Source organism: Camelina sativa, chromosome 7 (assembly GCF_030686135.1).
Source record: "Camelina sativa cultivar CO46 ecotype springtype chromosome 7, ASM3068613v1".
NCBI classification, from domain to species: Eukaryota; Viridiplantae; Streptophyta; class Magnoliopsida; order Brassicales; family Brassicaceae; genus Camelina; species Camelina sativa.
Genome location: NC_141886.1, coordinates 31,174,615 through 31,197,493, shown reverse-complemented (window position 1 = coordinate 31,197,493; position 22,879 = coordinate 31,174,615). Strand labels below are relative to the sequence as shown.

The window sequence follows — 22,879 nt, the reverse complement described above, 5'->3', positions numbered from 1 at the left end:
TGATCCACTACCAAAAGCAAAGTAACATCATCATTATAAACAACATTATCATTTCCTTTCTTGCTTTTTTAACTATAATTTTTTTTTTGTCCTTTTATATTTTTGTCAAATCCATTCTCCACTATAAAATAACCTCTTCTTTTTTCTCTATATGTAATTATTACGCAGTTTGAACCTCGATTTTCTCAGTATAATTTGTTTGAAATAAAAACGTGAAATAGTATAATTGTAATTCTCTAAAGTAAAAAACTATAAAGAAATAAATAAAAGCAAAACTCATGAAACAGCTTTTTTTCCTCTTAAGACATTCTCAACGACTATAGCTAGATATAGGTTCAGAGTTAAAACCTGATCAGAGAGAAAGATACTGAATGTTCCATAAACGATTCCATCTTTGAACAGAGAGGGAGAGAGACATGCCTTCAAGACCAAATCCAACCCGACCAAAGCTATTCATCAACAGAACAAAAACTCTCTTCTTGATTCTCACAATCTCATCCTCTCTTGTAATCTTCTTCGCAATCCTCTACTTCATTTACCACCTCTGGACATCTCTTCTCAACCGCTCTAGAACCATCCCTTTCGACGTTGCTGCGTCGCCACTAAAGCTCCAGCTCTTCTCTTACAAGGAGCTCAAGCTAGCGACAAACGATTTCGACGAATCCAATGTGATTGGTAAAGGCGGCTCTGGTACTGTGTTCAGAGGCATTACTAGAGACGGCAAGCTTTTCGCGGTTAAGAGACTCGACAGCCTCTCTCTTCAAACAGAGACCGAGTTTCAGAACGAGTTACAGATTCTTGGCGGGTTAAAGTCGTCTTTTTTAGTTACCCTTTTAGGATATTGCGTCGAGAAGAATCACAGGTTCTTGATTTACGAGTATATGCCAAACAAGAGCCTTCAAGAGCTTCTGTTCAACGAGGATGGAGACTCTTGCTTGAATTGGGAAATGAGATTTAGTATCATCCTCGATGTTGCGAAAGCTCTCGACTTTATGCATTTCGGATGTGACCCGCCAGTGATTCATGGAGACATCAAGCCTAGTAATGTTCTTCTTGATTCTGAGTTCAGGGCAAAGATTTCGGATTTTGGTTTGTCTAGGGTCAAAATGGAAGGAGGTTACGGTGTTGATCTGTTCAGCCAAGATTTGGGGAAAAGTCAAGAACTGTCGGCAACGTTCGGAGGAGAGAGCACTCCTCAGACCGCTGTTGGCACTCCAACGCATCATGAGGTTGACTTTGCTCTTGCTCTACAAGCTTCTTCGTCTTCCAAGAACAGTAGAACGAGCCGTAACATTAAAGGAATGAATCTGAATCCGATGAGTTTAGCAATGGAAGGTGAGACAAAAGGAAAAGAGGTTTCAAACGATGGGGATGATTCTAAAGTGAACCATGTTGTGTTGTCATGTGAGGAGGATCATCATGAGTTTGATCAGAGCAAGGAGATGAATTTGAGTCCCAATTCGGTTCTTGATTTAGGGAAAGGATCTAAGCAATGGGGGAGAGATTGGTGGTGGAAGCAAGAAGGGAGTGGTGAACTCTGTAGTAAAGATTATGTTAGAGAATGGATAGGGAGTCAGATTGACACGGTGAATCCTGATTGGGATGATGAGAAGAAGATCATCAGTAGTACCCCTGAGCTGGGAGTTTCAACTAGGACGATCGATAAAGATGAGTCTGGTTTGCATGAGTCTAGGTTTGACACTCTACAAGAGAAGTTTGCGAAAGAAGAAATCAACGGAAAGATAAAGAAGAAATTGAAAAAGAAGAAGAAGCATAGGAATATGGAGGAACGGTGGAAAGAGGAAGAGCATCAAGATGAGAGAAACAACAAAAAGAAGATTAGAATTCTAAGAATTAAGTTCAAGAATCGTTTGAAAGTTCCACATTTTCGTTACTGTTTCCATCAAAAAGGTGAAAACAGCGTGGAGGACCGAGAAGGAGAAGCTGGGGGAGAGTTTAGCTTCAGAAAGGGATGGAGAAGGAAAAGCAATAGCAGCAGCAAGAAGAAGAACAACAACAATAGATCAATGGGGAGTGAGATGTGGAGTGGGGATTTGTTCAGCCGTGAACTAAGCAGCACGACGAGTATGAGAGGCACATTGTGTTACATAGCGCCAGAGTATGGAGGCGGTTGCTGTTACTTGATGGAGAAAGGTGATATCTACAGCTTTGGAGTACTGATTCTAGTGATAATCTCTGGTAGGAGGCCTTTACACGTCCTTGCATCTCCGATGAAACTTGAAAAGGCGAATTTGGTGAGCTGGTGTAGGCAATTAGCTCAGTCAGGGAATGTTCTTGAGCTGGTCGACGAGAAATTGAAGGATGGGTATAACAAGGAAGAAGCAGGATTGTGCATTAACTTGGCTTTGGCTTGTCTGCAGAAAGCACCTGAGTTACGGCCTGATATTAGTGAAGTTGTGAAAATCTTGAGAGGGGAAATGGACATTTCGTCGATTGCATTCGAGTTCTCTCCATCACCTCCGGCAAAATTTTATGGCAGTAGATCGAAACGGAGAGGTTAAAACAGGCCAATGCAGAGTAGTGGTTTGAGGTTTGATCTGATCTTTTTCATTTTCGAAATTGTTGGATGTAACTTTTAGAGTTTTAGCTTTTGAGAATTGTATTATGTTGTAATGTTTGTAAACTATATATGAACGAGATGCAGATTCCATCAAAACCCAGAAGAATAGATACTATTCTAGTTCAACTTTAATTTCATCTTGAGAAGTCTCTCGATTTTATTCTTTTTGTGTTTACTTGGTATGCTCTCAATTATAACTAAGTTAGGTTTTAAAATACTAGTGACTAAGCAATCAATTTTCAGAAGCCTGCAACTAAAGTAAGCAAGTCATAATCAAGGGGCCCTTAGCTTTTTGAAATGGAGGAAAATGGTGGTTCCTTGAAAGGTGGCATGAAAACTGCAACACTCAAAAGAATTGAAGGCCATATCACACTCATCACTGGTTCATGTGTCATGACACAAGAATTATAAGAAAAAAAAGTCCAAGGACCAAAGAACATAGAAAAACGACAATGAGAGCTCTGAAGATCTTGCCTTTGAAACACACTGAACTCAGCCTTTGCCTCTTGCACGGTCTGGTTCATGCCATAACACATTGAACTTCTAACTTACTGTAACTGGAACATGCAGCGATGCATGGACGTGCAGCAATCAAGGATAACAAAAGTTTCTGACGTCTTTCATGTAATCCGGAGAGAGAATCCTGAATCAGCATGGTTGCAAATGATTATTAATGCAGATTATTTGATACTCTTTTTTAGGAATAAATCAGCATGGTTGCAAATCTGGTGAATGGAAGAAAGATTACCTGGAAAACTGCACGGCGGATGTAGTGAAAGCAGGCAAGCCAAATGAGACAGGTGGGCTGGGACCGGAGATTCTGGACTCGTGCAGATTGAGATTGCACATATCACAGTTCAGAAGAGTGGAGACCGTGAGGTCTGAGAACTGATACATGAGTGGTCGTTTGATCCACATTTTTCAAGTCTTACCCCTATCTGATTCTTTTTTGTATATTGATACCCGAGAACCAACTCTTCGAAGATCTATCCTCTTGCTTTTTCTGATCCCCTTCACCTTTTGCTCCTCCAGCAGTTTCTGGAGCTTAGGATTTCCTGGGAACCCCTTTGATTTCATCTCTGAATATATCTCTCTGGCCTTTTCAAGCCACCCACATGTCAAAAGCCCCTGTATTGTAGCCAAGTAAAGAGCAGGATTAGCCATTATCTCAAAACGATCCATTTCTGCCCAGATCTTCAAAGCATGTTCCGGTTGCTTTTCCTTGAACATATTTCCAAGAATGAGAAGAAAGGTCTCTTCTGTAGGACCTAAACCAGAAATCTTCATTTGGCCTAAAACCTCTAAGGTTTTATCGAAATCCACAGCCTCCAGGAATGCATGAAATGTATCGACTGTGAGACTTAGGTTCTCACTTATCATGGTTGCCAATACATTCCTGGCTACATCCAGCTTTCCAGCCTCACAAAGTGGGCGTATCATCGAGTTGTAGGTGACTGAATCTGGCTTTAAACCTTCCTCGTTCATCTTATCCAAAAGCTTCATAGCTTCGTCAAAACAATTCTCACGGGTCATCACATAAACCAAAGAATTGTAAACGTCAACCCCTGGAGCCAAACCCCGTTTCTTCATTTCATCGTAGAGCCTGAGAGAATCAAAAAGGTTCCCAACTTTAGAGAAGCAAGAGATCATGTGACTGTAAGAGTCACTGTTAGGCGTGACACAATAATTCCCCATCTCTCGCCAAACCCTCTTTGCTTCAGTCACATCAGTCCAAACGTTACACCAACCATTAAGAATGATGTTGAATCCCTCAACGTCCACAGGAAAGAGCTTTTTGCTTGCAAGCATGAACTCTTCAGCTTTTTCAATGTGCCCATGTCTACACAGGACATATAACAATCCTTGAAATGCTTCATCATCAGGAATGTGTTTAAACTTATCCATAATATCAAATGTCCTAATAGCTTGGCTAGTATCATTAGCAGCAGCATATCTACATATCAATACCAAGACAATCAATTCAATACCTAGTAGTACAAATCTTTCTATATAGCTCAACGAATTCAACAAAAGCTAACCTGTCCATCATGAGAAACATGGCCTTTCTAGTATCTCTTGAAACGTTAAACATATCACGGACCAAACACCAAGCAATGTTGAACTTTTGATGATTACCCAAAACCCAGATCATCAAATCACAAGCTTTCTGATCATCACAGCCGCGTTTCTCACCCCATTTGAATGCTAGAAAGGCAAGCCTCCATTCATCTCTTAACTCCCAGATTAAAGAGTAGAAAGATTCATGATTTAGATGAAACGACGAGTCCTCTAGAGAAGCCATGGCTTCCGCCTCTGACTCCAGCTCAGAGACCTGTCTGATTAAATCGATCAGACCCTTTTCTAACGGAGCCAAGGCTCGGTTGATCTCTAAGAAGTCGGAGATGATTTGGGTGGAGAAGAAGCGGTTGGAGGAGACAAAACGTGGTACGTTTTGCGTGAAGATTTGAGAATGCACAAGACCTGTTCGATGAAATGCTGAAGAGAAGGAATGATTTTGGAAAGATGAGCTCGAAGACGATGTCGACAGTGCACGTAGCAGAGATTGACATTTAACAATCCGCCATTGTTGCGTTCGCGTTAGTTGTTGAGCAATGGCAACAATCGCAGCCATAGCTCTCAATAGGGAGTGAGAAAGGTTTGATGGAATCTTTTTTCCAAAGCTGGTGACTCCGTTTTATTTATGGTGGGATGAAGAGATGAAACTATTAAGTTGATGGGGCTAATTACTAAATAAAAAGTAAATACGGGTCTAAAATAGTAATAAAAAGAAAGTTATATGAATGGGCCTTACTAAGGCCCAACTTTTTAGATGTATGTATTCTGACCTTTATTTTTGATTGAGGAAGCATACCTCAAGCGTTTGCTTTATTGGAGTGAAATAAAACTAATTATCACCAAGAGTTAAAAGGACCGTTCAAGAAAGCGGTATAGACGGCCACCGTTTAGGCGCTAGGTGCTCAGCAGACGCCTAGACGACCGCTTAGACTGCCTAAAATCACAAATTTTTTATTTTAATGTATGTTTTTATTTTTAACTACATATATTTAAAATTTTAAGTTTTATATTCATATAAATATTTATAAATGTTTATATGTTATTAATCTAAATTAAAGAAATGTATTTTTACTAATTTTAGTTTATGATTTATTATTATTTATTTCTTCTAACATATATTTTTATATAATTTTACATATAATATCATATATATAATGTTTATATTGTAAACGCCTAAACCACCTAAAAACGTTTAAAATTTCGACTAGGCGTTGGGTCACCGTCCACATACCGCCTAGCGCTTTCTTGAACACTGGTTAAAAGGTATTAAAGTACCTCCCATGTAAACACAATTCATAGTTGAGGCACAACACATTTGATCAACATGGACGGTCTAAAAATTGCAGTACATTAGTAGCACAAATACACTAAGAAGTAAGAACCACTAATCAAGCAAGAGAAATTATCAACCTCTGGAAGGTACGAAGCAGCCCAACACTATTAGCTGTCATTTTCACAATTCCTGAATCAAAACTTCCATCGATCCGAGAATTATCGTAATAAAGTTATCCGAAGACTACTGTTTTATAACAATGAAATATTTGAGGGTAAACTTTTTTTTTGGATATACACATAATAAATACAAATTAACATGACTGATCGATTTTTAAGTATCCCAACAAAAAAATTATATTTTGCTTGCTTCAATTTAATAATATATTTATTTTTTAAAAATAATTTAACTATATAATAATATTATTATTTTTATATATTTTATAAAATAATTTACATTTTTCTAATTTCTATAAGTTATTTTTTGAAAAATTATTTGAAAATGTTAATTAATGATGGGACTAATTTCTTTTATTTCTATATATATATATATATATCCTCTGACCCAACTAAATTAGTGTGAATAAAAAATCCTAACAAAAGAAGCCATTAGGGTTTCAGGATTACCACCAATCATCTTCATAAGGATGATAGACCAGTAACTTTTCTGGTGGACGTAGAGAACTGTCGTTACCCGCGTTGGAAGACGGAACCCTATACGTTGTACTCCGCGACTTCATCTCAAGCACGGTTGAGTTTCTGAGTCAGCACAACTACGAAGAGAATCGTCTCGACATCGCTATTGTAATCGCGGATAAAACGGAAAATAGGCATATGCAAAAAAAACTCGCTACGTGATTGAAGCTAATCAATGAGAAGACTAATTTCTTTTACTTCCATACTTATTTATTTTATTTCCACATATATATATATGTATATATATATATAAGTATCTTAATATAGAAAATTAAAAAAAATGTTAATTAGAGAGATCTCTGATCATGATTAGTCGTTTAAGAGTTTAGGTGGACGACCTAAGGATTATAACTTCAAATTATTAATATTGCTATAGAGATGTTTTACCGCCAACCTATTTATGTGTATTGGCAAGACGAACTAGCTTTGCACAAATTTTATATATACAACAGTAGTGTTTCCAATTAAGTGTTCTGATTTCTATTTGTACTCTAAATCTTCTGAAGTTTTGGAAGTTAACCAAAATCTCAAGCCCCTAAAACTAACAAAATTCTCTATTATTATTTTTATTACAAATTCACATCCTCTTCTAGATCTCTCCATATGCAATTTGTTTATCCATACATTATGAGATCGAGTTTGGTTAAATCGCGTACATCATAAAACCTACCATCTTTCTTTTTAGGAATTTGACAATTTTTAAAATCGACGAATATAGTGGCTATTAGAAATGGAAAACAAAAATGAAAATGGTAAAAAAAAAATGGTATTAATTAATATGATGGCTATTTGTTCAAAAGAAATTAATATGATGGCTACAAGTTAATTTAATATATAATAATTGTTTAAAAGATAACAAAAATAAAATAGCCAAAAGAATATGTATTTTTAGAAATAGGTATCTCAAAAAAGCATTTCTAACAAATTCTTTTCTTTATTTAAATAAATTAAAATTTAAAATATAATAAATATTAAAAGTTTTTAGCTTTTAAATTTTATGATAAATATTGAAACTTTCAAAAGACATTATAAATCTGAATTAAATTGAGTGAGAATGACCTTCAAACGGCGAAAAACGGATAACTGGTCAATTCGTTAAAGCCAATAGTCAACCCAAACCGGACCTACAACGAACCCGACCCGATAAACCAAACCGGATTCCAATAACCCGACACAACGACCCGAACATAACTTACATTATCTGTATCCACTTCAGCTTGTGCTGCAGAGATTCGTTGCTTGGGGTGGGGTCCTTAGTGAGCAAGCATCTTGCTCACAAGTTCTTTTAACACTCTCAGACGATATAGAAGGGATACACAAAGATGGTTTCGCCCCCACAACTTCCAGACTCCTATCTATGTCCTAGCAATCCTACATGCATAAAATTGTGAGTCACTAGATTGTTCTTCTCACAATACAATCAATTTTTTGTTACCTTATTAACTGCTTCAGCCTTCCAACTGAATCAAGAAGCAAGAGACCTTATCATCAAGACTTCCATTTGTGAAAAATGCACTCTTTACCCGGAGAGAAAAGTGTTCATAACATATATAGTTTTTGGACATCGCGCACATGTTCTTCCAAAAAGAAATATATATGTTGCCCTTGTTCTTTCTTCATTTGCAGGATTTATGCTGAGAAAGGCATGTCGCATCACTTTTGTTTGATATATAAGTTATTTATAACTGTCTGTATCTCTCAATTTCATAGATGAAATTCTAGTATTTGCTATAATACATAGGACCATGTATCAGAGTTTGAATATTAAAACTCTAAAGGTCCTTCTTGCTGCTTTTGTATGTTTGGTGTCGTTTCATCTATCTTCAAGAATGGTAAGGTTAAGAAGTTCATGAAAGTGATTCTAACAAAGCTGCAAGAAGGTAAAAAGTGAAGGTGGGATATTTGGGAATGATTGGGAAACTAGCTCAAGAGTTTCCTAATCATTCCCGAAAGCAAAGTGATTTGGTAAAGAAGAGCACCATATATGCATGCATGCTGTGACAAAAGCAAAGTGAGAGGAGAGGGCCATGCATCAGCCATGGAGTTGAGTGTGTGATGAAGAGAGTGAAAGACTGATCACAGAGCTTTAATCGGAAATAAATGGTCATCACAGTTGGAGATCTCTTCCCAAACATGCTTCACTCTCTCTCTTTCTCATTTCATGTCGGTGCTTCAAGTAATTTGTATTTCATCCTTAATGACACTGTTTCATCTTTATATAAAAAGGTCACAGACGATTAATGTATTAATTTAAGTAACATAAACAGTAAACACAATCGTCTACGTGTCAGGGCAGTTATTATGTCTTCACAGAGGCATGAGTCTTCTACGTTTGTAGAACCAGACGAATGCCAAAAATATGAGAAGGCCGCACACTCCAGTGATGGTCAAAACCCATTTGAAAGCACCTGGCTTTTCAAAGAAATCTATTTCAAAATTCATCCCAAAGATCCCTGCTACAACCCCAAAGATGGCTACAACGAATGTCGCAGTAGTTAGCAGCAGCTCGAATTGGATCAGCTGATTCCGTACGTTATCCTGCAAATTCCAAATATTTTTCTTATGGTTTTTTCTAAGCAAACAAGATATATGTATAACAAAGATCAAGATTTTTAAGGGAATACCAATTGTATGCTGATGAAATCCTCGGTATCATCAATGTACTCCTTTAACTGAAGAGTAAAGAGAGTTGCAGATGATTATAGACCGCTTTAACTGCTGTTCAAAAACAAGATGATGAATGAACACAAAAGGAGCGGTTTTTAGTTTTATGTTACCGAGGTTAGCTTGTTGAGAGTGCTATCGATGACAACAAAGTATGCTTCCAGCAACATCTCTAGCTCCTCTATATTCTCGGTTGCACCTTCTGAGCTCCTAGCACTGTCATGCCGGCTCCTTACAACGCTCAAGCTTTTCTCAAGTCTACGGGTCTCAGGAGGAGAAGAAACAGGAGAAACTGGCGCAGACAGAGAAACACAATCATTCGATCTGTAAACAGGTAAAGACTGATCACCATATAAAGATCCTTCCATTCTCTTCTTCTTCTCTGTTAGGTACATTTCCGCCATATCCCCATCATCGTCCATTAGCTGTTCAATCTCATCCCGAACCTTTTGAACTCTTCTCGTCAATGCTACAAGTCTGCTCTTTAGTCTACGCGCACGCTCCAAGTTTAAAGTACTGATCTTTGAGGTAAGCTCATCCAATAATGGGTATGCCTCAATCTCTAACTCTGAAGCCTACAAAAAAGGGTTAAAAGTAAAATCTAACTATTAATGCAGAGCATAGACTAAATCCAAGAAGTTCTGAATCGACCACTGACCTGGGAATCAAGGAAGGTACAAGCAGCTTCAAGGGCAACTTCAAGAGCCCTAAACTCGAAAGGTAAATAATCAGGGGATGAGTTCTGAAAGACATTGTCTAAACTCCTACTCCTACTCCTCCTGCTTAATTCAAGAGTGTCCTGATTCCAAACCTCAGTAACAGAACTTGCCTTTAGCCTCTGCTGCAGCTCAACAACATACCGAAGCACATAGTTGTCAAGGGAATTCAAGAGCAAAACCTCATCAGCAGTAATGATACAACGGATCTGCTCCAAGTTAACAACAATAGCCTTCTCTCTGCCAAGGATAGTGGAGGGGTAGACAAACAAAGGATCAAGGAGCCTTAAATCACGAGCAGGCAAATCACATCTACGCATCATAGTGAACTTATCGACCTCAATGAGCTGGGAATTGGCAAAAGTATCAACACGGATCCAAGACTTGAGGCCTTGGCCACGCTTCTTGAGACCCAAAACATCAAGTCCAAGGAGAGGTTGTCTCCCTGATGGAGAAGGACGAGAAGCTGCTGCATCCCCTCTAAGGTTAATAGCTGAAGCAGGTCTTGGAGGAAGCAAACTCTCTTTGAGCTCAGACATTGTTGCCAATCTCCAGATACTGAAAAAAAACAAAATCAAGTACACAAGGATGCAGTAAACAATTACAAGGCTCTGATGCAGAGATGCAAGAATAGAAAAATCAAAAGTAAGGAGAGGAAGAAGTTTCAAACCTCTAGAGTTAAAAAGAAATCAAGACCGATCTCGGGGGTGTTGTAACTCTTATCATACAAGGCAAAGGATCAGAAAGCTATACAAAATTATAAAAACTTCCACTTTCAAAACCCACGACGAGTCATCGAATTGTACTGGATAACAGAAATCAGATGGATCGTCTCGAGACCATAAAACAGAGAAAAATCCACCAAAAAAAAACTCCGACGAAGAAACCCTAAAAACTAAAAGTTCGAAAAGGGATTGTGGGAATGAATGAATGACTTGGTTTGAGTAAATGCTAAGAAGAAGAAGAAGAAGAAGAAGCAAAAGTAAGAAACTTTTGGTTTGGCCCCTTGTGCTGAGTTGTTGGATACTTTACTTGGATTAAAGAGAAAGAGAGAGAGGTTAATGCAAACCGATTCTTAACTAATTTATATTGGTTTAGTAGTAGTAGACTCATCTGAGAATGATTTACCGGTTTAACCATTATCATAAAAGTGCTAATTAGTGCATATATTCATCAATTAGTGGAATTATTCATAGATAGATATTGAGGAGACAAAATCAAATTATTCGAAGGGGTATAGACTTATAGTTAAGGTGACAACGTGCGGTTAGAAAAATCTAAAACCAAAAAAAAAACAAAAGAGAGAGAATCATTGGAAACACACACAATTGAATTGATGATGACGTAAGCCGATGAGAATCTGAAGATCCTCTTTACGACCCGAGTCCATTTATTAGACCCGGTGGCCCATTTACCTGGTTCCTTTCCTCTCTCACCACCTACCTACCTACCCTATGCTACGTCAAGTTTTGCTGCTAACAAACATTTTGTGGAGGATTCGCCTCGATCTGAATCCACCAATCAATCATCAACTTTGCGATTCTCTTTGTTTGAACTAATTGAAGGTCGATCATCACTCCCTTGGACTTTGTTCTTTGGATTCATCCTCTCAAAGGTAATCAATTTCCCCTAATTTTATATGAATTTCGCTATTCTCTCGACGAAATCGATCAACTTTGCAATGATCAAAATCGTAAATTGTCTTCAATAGTTGTTATAGGCTTCTCTGGTGATGATGTGCCCTCTTAAAGTTATGAATTTTAAGATACAGAGTTAGTTTAGTTAGTTAGTATTATTGCCTGATTTCCGAATATGTGTTTCTTTTTTCTTTTTAAGGTGTTGAATGAGTTCTTAGAAGATATGGGAATGGCGTCCATGAGCTCTACTTGTGAAAGCCTTCGTCTTTGCGTCTTTGACTTGACGAGAGGCGAAAACGAAGGTCAGGAACTCGACAAGATCTTGTTCTTCTATCCTCCTGATCTTACCTTTTCGACTCAGCTCTCTGTTATTGGCCTCAGCGAAGGGCTTATCACGTTCACCAGGTCAGCTACTAGAGCTTGCTGTTGTTTGTCTCATGCTCACATTAGTCTTTTGTGTTGTTTTAGCTTTTGCCTGTATTTTTGGGTGTTTCTGAGACGTGGTTTATGGAATATAAATGCAGACTTTTCTCTCCGGAGGTAGCTTGTGAAGTAATAGAAGCAGAGAGACATTCCCATGTTTTCTATGAGGCCGAGCCCGATATATGGATGGTCATGGTACAACTTTCTCAACTCTTTCACTTGTTTTGGCACTTGAATCAATCGCACTTTTATTCATATGCATATACAGAACAAAGTCTTATCTGTCTAAGATTTTGCTAGGTTGTGGAGAAAAATAAGGACACTGAAGCCGTATGGAGGGTTGATGCATTGCGGAGAGTGCTTAAGGAAGTGCACTCTCTCTTTCTTATGTTTCACGGGTCTATTAGGGCATTGCTTGAAAAAGAACCAACTGGAGGACTTATAAGATCGCACTTGTATCCATTCATCACAGACTATTTAAATGGTAAGCGATATCCACCAAATCTTAGCCCATTGAATCCCTGAGTTATAGCACTTCTCAATAGGTTTTCTGTTTTGGGGCAGATCTTTTTGTTGGTAAGAAACATCAGTTACCTTCCTTCCGTGAAACTTTGAAACAGCGTGGAACAGTTCAGATGCTAACTCTAGCAAGAGATGCCGCACTTGAAGTTCAGGTTTGTTGCTCCCTCAGATGATCCGTTTCACAATTACACAATAGTTCACTATTTTGACTAGTATTTATTTAGATGTACAGTCTCTCGTCGGAGTGCTAGATTCATGTGCTGGGACTGTTCGATGCCACTCTGTGATTTTATTTCATGATCTACTGGTGTCAACAACTCTCTCACCTGTATGTTTACAAATCCCTCACTCGCAATATTCATTTTAGCCAAGATTGTTGAGTTGATAAGATTCTTAAACTGTCGTGGTATCTGTAGACTATACTGTCCACTAATACTAAAGAGTTTTAGTCTTTTTCATCTCTCTCTGGTTTGTCAGGATGATACCGTCGACTTGTTTGCATTTTCTGTCATGAGATTGACCACAAACGCACTATCCTCTGGCACAAGTTCCTGGTCATATCTACGCAAGGGATCCGGTCCACCTGAAATATCTTCTAGATCTACACCGAGCACCCCTCGTGGTTCAAGTGGTACATTGCCTTCAGGAAATGGTAGTAACACAGGTCGTGTTATTAGACCTTTGCAGCACGATAAGTGGTCAAAAGGGAAAGACGGGTTTCTTGTAACTGATATATGGGGTACAGATGCAACCCCAACAATTTTGCTACAGAAGACACAAGAAAGAGTTTACCTTTTGACTTATCAATACAAAAGTCTCACCTTAGTTCTTCTCGTGCCTATCGCTGCAATTGTTAATGGAGAGCTAGATATCTCATTCGTGAAGCAGCAAGTTATTGAAAATGTTAGCTCAACTCTGTAAACCCTCTCTTGCTTCATTGTAAAATCTTTTCGGACTCCATCGCTCATCATCTCTATGCATTTTTTGCAGGCGTCGGCGAAAGTCGTGAAAGTCGAAGAGAAGCTATCGAAAGGATGGGGCGGTGAGAACGCTTACCATGTAAGCGGTTACCGTTACTTGCTAGTTGATAATGACATGGAAGTTTCGAGAGCTTCTCCACCAGGAAAGGTAGCAACACTAGCAAAGGTTAGAGAACTCCCATCAACCATATTCATATAGCACAATCTCGTTAGTAGCATAAACGAAGACAAGAGAGTATCAAAATTCACAAAGTTGTCTTTGATTTCGTAGGAGTCTTTGCTTGCACTAAACAAGCTAAGGGAAGAAGTGGATACAGAAAAGAGCCGCTCAAAGCAAGAGAAAGACATGGAAATATGCATCCGGGCAAAGAACAACGCGTGGGCGATTGCGCGTGTAAGCAAAGGTAAAGAGCTTTACATGGCTTTAGAGAAGGCAAGTGAGACTCTTCTTGATGCTACAGACTCTGTCCAAAGATTCAGCAACAGGTATTGAGTTATTTTAAGTTACTAGTACTAAAGTTACCAAGAATTGAGTTCTCCAATTTAAAAAAGAAAAACGAAATGATGTTGCAAATGTATTTCAGGTACTGCAGCGGAGCATTCTCCATGGACTAGATTTCAGCAATTGTTTTGTTTGTTTTAAATTCTTATAGAAGTTGCAAAGGGAAGTGTTTTTGAAGTATTTTGAGATGTGTTTATAAAGAAACCGTTACAAGGAAGAATGAGGATTTGGTGACTTTTGTCTACATCTAAAGAGTAAACGTGGAACTTGACTCTTGACCCTTGACGGTTTTAAAAAGTCTGAAAGAAAGACTTTTAATCTTTATTAGATTACTTGCAAATTCAGGAAAGCTAATACACTTTCAATTCCGAATGTTTCAAGAGATTTTTACAACGAAGGAGAAATTACTTTATTCACATTTTCTTAAAGCAATCATTGGAGGAGACAAATTTCACCTAATTTACATTGTGCTTTCTCCAAGTCTCTCTCTCTCTTTCTGATAGTTGTTATTTATATACATAACATTTTCACAATTGGATGGATGATTACGAAATTAGTGGGGGAATCTTGTCTTGTGTTTAGTTGTCGAGAATGATCAAGCGTAAGGATTAACATGAGAAGAGTAGTCACGGGTTCCTGCTCCCTCCCAACCCATCCATTCCTCCCACGTGTCGCAGTCTGGATCATTCATTCCGTTCAATCCTTCGTCATATACATCGAACGGCTCAAATTCCTCCGTCGTCCCTTCCATCTGATTCTTTATTTGCTTCAACACAATCTTCATATTACCAAAAAAAACAAAAGACAAGAGAGATCAATTTTCAAATTTTCATTACAAAAATAAAAAAACCGAATTTAAATCAGTTTTACGTTAGCTAATAAAAAGATAAGAAGTAGTTTTCACATAATAAAACACACGCTTACATCGTAAGCTTCGTTGATCGTCTGAAACTGTACACCGCAATTGCTTCCTCTACAAACATCAGGATGATACTGCAACAATCAAATCAAAAAAAATATATCAGATTTAAGTAACCCAGATAAGCAAAATCGAATCTTTTGTTTTTTAAATATGCAACAAGGTTCATCACAGATCCAAAAAAGGACAAACCTTTTTGGCGAGTTGTCTGAAAGCTTTCTTGACCTCGTATTCAGATGAATCGGGTCGGATCTTAAGAGTCTTATACGGATCAATTACAGAAGAAGAAGAAGAAGAACAAACGACTTTTGTTCTGTTGAGCATCTTCGTGTCCTTTCTTCTGCTGTTTTTCAATCGAAACGATGATGAAGTTGATGAAAACGACGATCCTGGTAGACCCGAGAACCCGTTTCCTCCGATCGTCAAAGCAATAGTCATGTTTAGAGGTTCACAAGATTGGAATCAAGCAGATATAATTCAAAAAAGATTATGATTCGTAGAAAGTGAAATAAAAGAGAGAGTTTTTTTTTTATTACTGGGAAGGTTTGTTTCAATAATGGATTTAATGGATTGGATAAAAAGAGAAAGAGAGAAGAAAGGATTATTTATAAAGGGAACTGAGCGGTGACTCATTCTTTTGCTCAAAGCGTCCTTATCCATAACGCTACCGATTCTACGGCCAAATGTTTGTTTTTTGTTTTTTTTTTTACTATTCTTAAATATAAAAAATTATCCATTCCTACTTTTTTGTTATCTATGTTTTAAAAAATGTTTTTAAGTTTATTATCCAAAAATAAAAATTAAAAAGGCATCTACTGTGTTTTGTTGTGAGGTCTAAAATCTGGTGTGGTTTTTTTTGTTTTTTTAACAAAATGTGAAAGAAGAAGGAAAATGGTTGACAGGTTGGTACTTGGCATGTTTTTAAAAATTCTAATCAAAGTACTATTCAGTTTTCCTTTACTAATTAAGTATGTTTTAGTTTCCTGTGGGTACTAGTTTAGTTTCACACAAAACTAATAGCACCCTATCCTAGATCTGTTTTTTCTTTTTTCTTTTTCTTTTTAGAAATAAATATAACAACCATTAGCACGAATTGAGAAGCTTTTTAACACAGTTGACGAAATTATTTTTGCAGATATTTGTGTTTTTAAAATGGTGATATATGGACTATCAAATCAGAAATAAAGACCGATGATAATATCCGTTCTTATCCAAATCATTTGAAGAACTAAAATATACGAAAAAAAGATTCCTTCACAATTTGATACTTCAAAAATATCTCATCAAAACACTCAAATAAATTTGGATCACAAAATGTACCAAAAATAATAGTCACATTCACCTTTAAACATTTTATGGCAACTGGATATTACGTTTAGACGTTTTAGTAGTACAAAGCTATTGTATAGAACTTGGCTAATTTCCCCAATATGAAAAAACACAGCAAGCCATATAAAGTTTATAAACAACGTCTTTGAAATTTGAAGACAACACAAGAAACAAGAAAAGAAAAACATTTCCGTTCACAACCTTGATTGTCTAGCTACTCTCTTGTTATCAGCTTAATCTGTAATTGATATGCAAGGAACAGAACAAGATATTGCTAACTGAATAATCCAAAACAAGATGTGAAAATTTCAAGAATTTTTCGGTGGAGATGGCAAACCGAACACAGGTCTCAAGATCTTCTTCTTCGCTTCCTCTTCCCTCTGTCGCTTTCATCCGAACTAGAAGAAGAGGATGATTCTGACTCAGATTCAGAGTCGGAACCAGAACTGTCAGATCCAGATGATGATCCCGATTCTGATTCCGCAACTTGCTTCTGCTGTTGCATGATCAGGCGTGGCATGTTCTTCAGATACTCTCTCAGGTTCTCTGTGATGCCTCCAAGACCAATGGATGTAAAGAAGTTGATTGCAAACCTCGTGTTCTTTGGATTATCTTTAGGGAAGATAGATTCAAGTGATTCCTGCATCGTTGGATCCTGAAGCCTCTCATTTAGCAGCCTAATCCCCAAGTGTTCTGATAATTCCTGCAATCCATGTAAAGTTGTAACCAAATCAGCACAACAGTCTCAAAAACCAATTTCCACACCTTCACAAAATTTATCTAATTGTGAAGCAATACATCCATAGTTTCATAATGAATAGTCTGAGAAAGTAATTAATCAATCACAATCAACCTATCTATAATCAAATTAATGAGATAAGCAGCTCTGAACATAGTAAAATGAGTTTCATGAAATGGAGAAATGAGGTTTGAGGATTCTAGTTACCTGGAAAAGGATCTTAATAAAGATACGAGATGAGGAAGTTGTGTCCTCCTCAGTTAACCGAATGTAGGCAAGCACATGCCAGGGGAGAGCATCTGTGCCCAGTAAATGGGCAAAAAACTTGGCCACGTTACGCAACTTGTTTGTCTCAAGACGGTGAATCATGGAATACTGCTGAACAAAGCATTTCTCAAAATTTTCTTGATGAATTTTGTTGATCATGCAGAAACGTTGACCCAACAACCCGTAGTAACGCAGATAAGTTCTCTCCTGAGAGCAACACTCCAGGAGCATTATGCATAGTTCCATCTGCAACATTGATTAGATAAGAATTTTATAAGACTTGTGTACTTCCAGCAAGTCACAGATTTTAAGATGGATTAATATCAAATTAAACAATAAAACAAAAAGTAAAAGAAGCACGGGTAAGTATAGATTATCAGAGTTTGGAAGAAGTTACCTCTTGACCAGGTTCAAGCTTAATTTTAAGTAATTTGTGACCTGCTTCCTCAAAATCAACACTGGACATTATGGTCAGGTAGATTGTCCTCCTAAGATTAACAAGATTAGTCTCTGTCTCGTCTCTTATTCTCATTTGCTCTTCATCTTCTTCATCAGAATCATCTTCCTCCACATCATTATCCTCTGAACTAGCATCAGAGCCATCTTCATCTTCAGACTCCTCCTCACCGAGTAACTCTTTCTTCAGCGCCTCGTATTTCTTTTCGTTCTCAACAAAGTCAGGATCAGGTTTGAAAACATCTGCAATCAGAAAAATGTAGAATTAAGAGCTGTTTCGGTAATTACAAAATAGTAACCTCTCTCTAAAGCATGGGGTAAAATTTAAATACAATACGAAGCTTACCAAGAGCAGTTTCAGGATTAATTTCTTCCTGATTAAGAGAGATATCGTGTGAATATTTTTCTTCAACGAGATCTAGCTCAGGACGAACGGCCGGATGTCCCTGAAAGTAAACCATCAACAAGATTTATGAGCATTATGCTATCCATGACAATAAGCATACTGTTATTTATATCTACCACAACCCATAATATCAGATTCAAACTCAATGAGTCAAGGAGTATGTTACCTGAAAGTTCGCTTTCCTCGTAGCATAGAGACTTTCAATCAAGTACTGAACTCTCTTATCTATCTCTCCCTCGTGCAGTATACCACGAAACCGGTCAAAAATCCCTGAATTAACAACTGGAAGAGCTTAGGAACACAAATAAAAGGAAGAGTGGTGGAAATATAGAGCATGTATGCCATGAAAAGTTGTTGAAGTTTGAAATGAAAGAGCTAAGACACACAACCAAATTTCAACATCATCCTTTTCCAATTGTCATTGACTTTTGAAAGAATTAGATGCATTAAAATTCATATAGCCTAATGTTTTTTCAACATAACAAAACAATTTCTATCCAACAAAAAGAAAGGTTAAAAGGATTTTTACCATTCAATCCTTTTGGTGTAACGTCTTGAAGCATCGCACCACACTCCGTCACAAACCCAACAGCCACCTCGACACTGTCATCAGTTGGGTATTCCAGAAGTAGAGTAAGTAACTCAAGTGCTATGATCTCCTCAGCGACTTGCTGGTTTACTAGATGTGCTATAAATTTAACAGCAGCAAGCAATTGAGGCTGCCAAAACAAATATGATACATAACAATGTATAAATATGATATATATAAAAATCAAAATGCTTGAGAAAACTTTTAAATTCGGAAAGCCAAAATAAGACAAACCTTGTCGTTACGCTTATACGCTCTCTTAAACTGCATGACGACCCTTTTCAAAAGAAGTTCAGCAACTTCTGGGAATTTGGCGTTAATAACAGCGACTAAAGCTGCAAAGACATCAGTGAATCCAGGAGATGCCATTTGAGACTTCATACATGAACGGCAGAAAAGTCCCCTTCCTCTGATGAGATTTTCAGCAAACAGTTCAGGGATTATATTCTTGATGTTGCTAGCATTAACCTTATTGACGAGCCCATTAATACTTTTACGGAGAGCATCCCATGTTAGCCGTTGATACTCAACGCTGCTCTTATCTTCCACCTCCTTCATCATGCGTGCAAGCTTAAATGGAGGAATATAAACTCCTCCTGTTTTTCCCAAGGCCATAGCATTGCTCTCAGATGGATTGAGTTCAGCCAACTTGGGCTTTGGAACCTCAATCTTCTCTTCCCTTCTACTGCTATCTTCCTTTCTCACCTTGTCCCTTTGACTATCATCATATCTATCATTGTGTCTCCTGTCTCTTTCATCGTCCCTCCGACTCCTACCTCTTCTTTCAATTTCTCTACGCCGAGTCCCATTCTCATGCCCATCATTCAAGTCTCTGTCCCTCCGATCCCTCTTCAAGAGACCTTCACTACCTCTATCAATTTTCTCTTTTCCTCTTCTCTCACTCCTAATCTCACCTTCCTCATCGTCGTCAGATGCTCGATGATCCCTATGTTTCCTCTCGCTTCTTTCTCCCCTACCTCTTCTACTCCTCTGCCTATCATCTTCTTCATCAGAAGGTTTATCTGCTAGGACTCTACTACCCCTATGACTCCTCTCTCTACCCTGTTTCTCCATGACTACGGGGCTTCTCTTCCTGCTTCTCCGTTCACCAGCATCTTCATCTCCCAAACCTCTACGAGTCTTTCTTCCATCTTCAGTATCCTTTGAAAGATGCTTCCCACTTTCTTCATCAGAAGAAGTGTCAGCTCTAACCCTATCCTTATTTCTTCCCTTACTGACCACCCTCCTCTCACCATCAGCATCACTATCTACCTCAATTCTTTTACCTCTATCATCCTCAGAACCAGAGCCTGCTTCTCTTCTTCTTCTGGCTAATTCCTCATCGTCAGAAGAAGTCTCTTTTCTGACCTTATCATCTCCACGGCGCCTCTCAACATCGGCGACACCAGCACCAATCTCAAGATCTCGTCGCAAGCCATTGTGGTCCTCGTCATCACAAACCCTAGCACGACGAGAAACATCTTCAGTCTCGATCCTCGATCGCCTAACATCAGGGCTTCTCTCTCGTCTTCTCCTATCCCTTCTTCTAACTCTCTCGTCTTCCTCGGAGGAACTATCGTGCCTACCCATAGATGGAGAAATTAATCGAAACTGCGAATGAAGCAAGAACCCTACTGAGAGAGATAGAGAGAGAGATAGAGAGAGAGATCTGAATCGGCGGGCGAGCAAAAGTGATAGAGAGAGAGAGACTGGTGGGGGAAACAAATCTTCTTCTATTTGGGTTTTTGTTAAGCCGACACGATGTCCTTTTATCGATGCTCAAAACGGCACAATGTATATATTTTTAATCTTAATCTTGGGTGGACCGTTGACGGGTCGATACGAAAAGGGAAAATATAAGCCTAATGGGTCAAGGCCCAAATTTGTATGGGGGTTTGTCCTGGTTACACCTGAGTCCAAAGAGTACATTTTATTTTGTTTTGTTGAGAATAGTAATGTGAGTTATCAAATCCGAATATTTGCAGACTATTAAATGCGAATTCCAAGAATTACTAACTTCAAGAAAGATGCCATGTATCGTGGCATATGCTCTCACCTAATTCCAAATTTTATTTTTACTATTTGATTCTCGTTCTAAAGACCACCTAATGTTGACCCCCATAAATATACTACTAGGTAAAATAATTTGTACCTTAGGGTATTTACAAACTAGTAATTTCTTGGTAAAATAGTTTGTACTCTATATTTTTCTTGGTTACATGGTAAATTTATTTCAAGAGATACAAAAAGGTTTTGACTGACACAAAAATGATCAAACAAAACTTTATTAATTAATATATTAGTATTCTGAACAAATCAAAGCACATTATTTTGAATAAGTCTCAACGGTCATTGATTATAATATTACCTTGAGTCCTTTGGCTAGAGTTAAAAAAAGAAAGTAATCATGTTTAGTCAACAAAGCAAGAACTGTGCCGAGAGAAGACTTGTGGATCATAATCAATTCATCCTTAATAAACTTTATTACTAATATTTTCCGCAATTTTTTTCAATTTACAAAAGGATTAAAGATGAATTGTAGAATAAATAAACAAAAAGGATGAATGAAAAATTAGCTGTGGAATAAAGAGGGAAAAGGTCCTACGTAAGAAGAATACGATAAGACAACTATTTTTTTCGACTTCTAAATTTTCAGACAACAAAAAAAAAAGGGAAAAACAATTAAGAAGTCACAAGTCTGAAGCACAAAGCAAAAGCCTTTTCGTAGTCGTAACCAAAACGCCAAATCATTACCGTTCAACTGAATTCTAACAGAGAGCCCCCCCCCCCCCCCCTCTTTTCTTCGGATATCGATCCCTTGTACGTTATCTTCTTCTCCTTCTCCAAAATTCGTGTGTGGGTTTTTCAGATTAGAGGTAGATGGAGAAAGGGGTTGGATTTGAGAAAGAGAATACGCAGACAAACAAGACAGTCAGTGATGGTTTTGTCGGAGGTTTTTTCCCTGTCTCTACCACCAAGATCGCGTGGAAATCAAGGAAAAGATCAGGTTCTCTTCTTTTCCTCTCTTTCTTGTTTTCTCACTGACCCATCCATTATTTTTTAGCTACCCTTTCTATTTCTCGTCTGAAAGATTTGGGCTTTGAGCACTCTCATAGTACTAATCGTGTAAGCCATGCTTGAATTAGCTTCCTGTGACCTATCTCCTTAAAGTATGTGCTCAGAGATCTCGACATGGAGCTTTTGCTTGGAAAATCAAAAACTTTTATTAACTTAAGTAAATTGCTCTGATCCGTTTGCATGTGAGTTTGGAACTCAAAGCTTTAACTATTTTGGTTGCAGCATCGGTGAACCCAGACAAGACACCCGAGGCTGTTATGGAGGTCACACCAGAGAAGAACGAGATAACAGCAATGGAGACCGAGAAAGTTGGGGAACCAATGACCACAACTCCTTTTCTGTCCGAGAAAAGAAAAGCTCTCTTTGAGCCACTTGAACCCATTACAAACTTGAACGGGAAGCGACCAACAGCGGCTGATTCGTTGTTGCCACCGCCAGATTTCGAGGCTGCCAACTACCCTAAAGGCTGGTTGATCGGTAAGAAGAGGAAGCTTGTCAATGTTGATGTAGTTGAGAGCATGCGAAGAATCGCTGTCCAAGAAATGAACAGAAAGGTAAGTCAAACCATACATAATAATAATGCAGGTTTTTGCTCATGTTTTATGGTTGTTGGGGATTTTTTATTAAGGGATTGTGACAGGACCGAGAGATAGATGGGTTAAACGAGCAGCTAGAAGAGGATTCACGGTGCTTAGAGCATCTGCAACTTCAGCTGCTACAAGAGAGAAGCAAGAGGACAGAGATTGAAAGAGAGAACACCATGTTAAAAGAGCAAGTCGATATGCTTGTGAACATGATACAAGAAGATGAAGGAGCTGAAGAACCCTAAGCTAGTTTTCATCAAAGTTATGTGCCACCCTATTATAGCTCTGTTCTGTTTGTTTATTCTTTTGTAAATTTGTGTCTCGTCTCGTCCATAAGGAAGAAGGAAAGAAGCTTAGTACCATGTATTATTTGGTTAAGCTACCGTTGTCCCTCCTGTTAGAACAAAATCAATCAAGAACTTTATATATTCTAAGTTTTGAAT

At 38.0% G+C, this 22,879-nt stretch overlaps 7 protein-coding genes across 11 annotated transcripts; 3 read left to right on the top strand and 4 right to left on the bottom strand.

Annotated features, from left to right (window-relative positions):
• The first annotated feature begins 228 nt into the window (after positions 1–228).
• On the top strand, positions 229–2,677 carry LOC104703343 (putative receptor-like protein kinase At1g80870). The gene has a single exon (XM_010419351.3). The coding sequence runs from the start codon at positions 417–419 to the stop codon at positions 2,520–2,522; it is 2,106 nt and encodes a 701-aa protein (XP_010417653.2). The 5' UTR covers positions 229–416; the 3' UTR covers positions 2,523–2,677.
• A 174-nt stretch (positions 2,678–2,851) lies between these two features.
• Positions 2,852–5,300, bottom strand: LOC104703342 (Tetratricopeptide repeat (TPR)-like superfamily protein). Of its 3 annotated transcripts, XM_087459764.1 has the most exons (4): positions 4,621–5,294; positions 3,330–4,535; positions 3,056–3,224; positions 2,852–2,918 (listed from the first exon to the last, which is right to left on the bottom strand). In XM_087459764.1, exons 1-2 carry the CDS (start codon positions 5,211–5,213, stop codon positions 3,503–3,505), a joined length of 1,626 nt encoding a protein of 541 aa, XP_087315890.1. In that variant the 5' UTR covers positions 5,214–5,294; the 3' UTR covers positions 2,852–2,918; positions 3,056–3,224; positions 3,330–3,502. The 3 variants fall into 3 exon arrangements, with proteins under 3 accessions (XP_087315890.1, XP_010417652.2, XP_087315891.1); XM_010419350.3 differs by lacking the exon at positions 2,852–2,918 and having other exon boundaries at positions 2,934–3,224; positions 4,621–5,300; XM_087459765.1 differs by lacking the exon at positions 2,852–2,918 and having other exon boundaries at positions 2,934–3,224; positions 3,330–4,421.
• A 3,493-nt stretch (positions 5,301–8,793) lies between these two features.
• On the bottom strand, positions 8,794–11,224 carry LOC104703341 (magnesium transporter MRS2-10). Of its 2 annotated transcripts, XM_087459773.1 has the most exons (6): positions 10,676–11,224; positions 10,188–10,563; positions 9,948–10,088; positions 9,403–9,864; positions 9,250–9,297; positions 8,794–9,163 (listed from the first exon to the last, which is right to left on the bottom strand). In XM_087459773.1, exons 2-6 carry the CDS (start codon positions 10,542–10,544, stop codon positions 8,933–8,935), a joined length of 1,239 nt encoding a protein of 412 aa, XP_087315899.1. In that variant the 5' UTR covers positions 10,545–10,563; positions 10,676–11,224; the 3' UTR covers positions 8,794–8,932. The 2 variants fall into 2 exon arrangements, with proteins under 2 accessions (XP_087315899.1, XP_010417651.2); XM_010419349.3 differs by having other exon boundaries at positions 9,948–10,563.
• LOC104703340 (vacuolar fusion protein CCZ1 homolog B) lies at positions 11,204–14,349 on the top strand. The gene is made up of 10 exons (XM_010419348.3): positions 11,204–11,620; positions 11,842–12,047; positions 12,167–12,260; positions 12,366–12,549; positions 12,630–12,739; positions 12,820–12,915; positions 13,065–13,490; positions 13,578–13,733; positions 13,839–14,053; positions 14,152–14,349. The coding sequence occupies exons 2-10, from the start codon at positions 11,866–11,868 to the stop codon at positions 14,180–14,182; spliced, it is 1,494 nt and encodes a 497-aa protein (XP_010417650.1). The 5' UTR covers positions 11,204–11,620; positions 11,842–11,865; the 3' UTR covers positions 14,183–14,349.
• Positions 14,350–14,453: 104 nt separating this feature from the next.
• On the bottom strand, positions 14,454–15,711 carry LOC104703339 (chaperone protein dnaJ 8, chloroplastic). The gene is made up of 3 exons (XM_010419347.2): positions 15,181–15,711; positions 14,994–15,062; positions 14,454–14,847 (listed from the first exon to the last, which is right to left on the bottom strand). Exons 1-3 carry the CDS (start codon positions 15,424–15,426, stop codon positions 14,665–14,667), a joined length of 498 nt encoding a protein of 165 aa, XP_010417649.1. The 5' UTR covers positions 15,427–15,711; the 3' UTR covers positions 14,454–14,664.
• Positions 15,712–16,419: 708 nt separating this feature from the next.
• On the bottom strand, positions 16,420–20,545 carry LOC104703338 (uncharacterized). Its single transcript, XM_010419346.2, has 7 exons — positions 19,009–20,545; positions 18,715–18,904; positions 18,352–18,455; positions 18,126–18,225; positions 17,721–18,022; positions 17,264–17,569; positions 16,420–17,020 (listed from the first exon to the last, which is right to left on the bottom strand). Exons 1-7 carry the CDS (start codon positions 20,362–20,364, stop codon positions 16,667–16,669), a joined length of 2,712 nt encoding a protein of 903 aa, XP_010417648.1. The 5' UTR covers positions 20,365–20,545; the 3' UTR covers positions 16,420–16,666.
• An 843-nt stretch (positions 20,546–21,388) lies between these two features.
• LOC104752417 (protein HEADING DATE REPRESSOR 1) lies at positions 21,389–22,878 on the top strand. Of its 2 annotated transcripts, none has more exons than XM_087459771.1 (3): positions 21,389–21,781; positions 22,075–22,406; positions 22,493–22,878. In XM_087459771.1, exons 1-3 carry the CDS (start codon positions 21,655–21,657, stop codon positions 22,679–22,681), a joined length of 648 nt encoding a protein of 215 aa, XP_087315897.1. In that variant the 5' UTR covers positions 21,389–21,654; the 3' UTR covers positions 22,682–22,878. The 2 variants fall into 2 exon arrangements, with proteins under 2 accessions (XP_087315897.1, XP_087315898.1); XM_087459772.1 differs by having other exon boundaries at positions 21,540–21,781; positions 22,075–22,329.
• The last annotated feature ends 1 nt before the right edge of the window (position 22,879 follows it).

Excerpts from the sequence above, each read along its gene's own strand:
- LOC104703342 (XM_010419350.3), bottom strand. The coding sequence starts at position 5,213 with ATGGCTGCGATTGTTGCCATTGCTCAACAACTAACGCGAACGCAACAA. Across the intron at positions 4,536-4,620 it reads ATGTTTCTCATGATGGACAG|ATATGCTGCTGCTAATGATA; the intron begins GTTAGCTTTTGT and ends ATTGATATGTAG.
- LOC104752417 (XM_087459771.1), top strand. The coding sequence starts at position 21,655 with ATGGAGAAAGGGGTTGGATTTGAGAAAGAGAATACGCAGACAAACAAG. Across the intron at positions 21,782-22,074 it reads GAAATCAAGGAAAAGATCAG|CATCGGTGAACCCAGACAAG; the intron begins GTTCTCTTCTTT and ends TTTTGGTTGCAG. Across the intron at positions 22,407-22,492 it reads TCCAAGAAATGAACAGAAAG|GACCGAGAGATAGATGGGTT; the intron begins GTAAGTCAAACC and ends GGATTGTGACAG.
- LOC104703340 (XM_010419348.3), top strand. The coding sequence starts at position 11,866 with ATGGGAATGGCGTCCATGAGCTCTACTTGTGAAAGCCTTCGTCTTTGC. Across the intron at positions 12,048-12,166 it reads GGGCTTATCACGTTCACCAG|ACTTTTCTCTCCGGAGGTAG; the intron begins GTCAGCTACTAG and ends ATATAAATGCAG. Across the intron at positions 13,734-13,838 it reads AGGTAGCAACACTAGCAAAG|GAGTCTTTGCTTGCACTAAA; the intron begins GTTAGAGAACTC and ends TTGATTTCGTAG.
- LOC104703341 (XM_010419349.3), bottom strand. The coding sequence starts at position 10,544 with ATGTCTGAGCTCAAAGAGAGTTTGCTTCCTCCAAGACCTGCTTCAGCT. Across the intron at positions 9,865-9,947 it reads GTACCTTCCTTGATTCCCAG|GCTTCAGAGTTAGAGATTGA; the intron begins GTCAGTGGTCGA and ends CCTTTTTTGTAG. Across the intron at positions 9,298-9,402 it reads CTCTCAACAAGCTAACCTCG|TTAAAGGAGTACATTGATGA; the intron begins GTAACATAAAAC and ends TTTACTCTTCAG.
- LOC104703339 (XM_010419347.2), bottom strand. The coding sequence starts at position 15,426 with ATGACTATTGCTTTGACGATCGGAGGAAACGGGTTCTCGGGTCTACCA. Across the intron at positions 15,063-15,180 it reads TCAGACAACTCGCCAAAAAG|TATCATCCTGATGTTTGTAG; the intron begins GTTTGTCCTTTT and ends TGATTGTTGCAG. Across the intron at positions 14,848-14,993 it reads CGATCAACGAAGCTTACGAT|ATTGTGTTGAAGCAAATAAA; the intron begins GTAAGCGTGTGT and ends GGTAATATGAAG.
- LOC104703338 (XM_010419346.2), bottom strand. The coding sequence starts at position 20,364 with ATGGGTAGGCACGATAGTTCCTCCGAGGAAGACGAGAGAGTTAGAAGA. Across the intron at positions 18,226-18,351 it reads CGAGGAAAGCGAACTTTCAG|GGACATCCGGCCGTTCGTCC; the intron begins GTAACATACTCC and ends GTTTACTTTCAG. Across the intron at positions 17,570-17,720 it reads AGCTTGAACCTGGTCAAGAG|ATGGAACTATGCATAATGCT; the intron begins GTAACTTCTTCC and ends TCAATGTTGCAG.
- LOC104703343 (XM_010419351.3), top strand. The coding sequence starts at position 417 with ATGCCTTCAAGACCAAATCCAACCCGACCAAAGCTATTCATCAACAGA.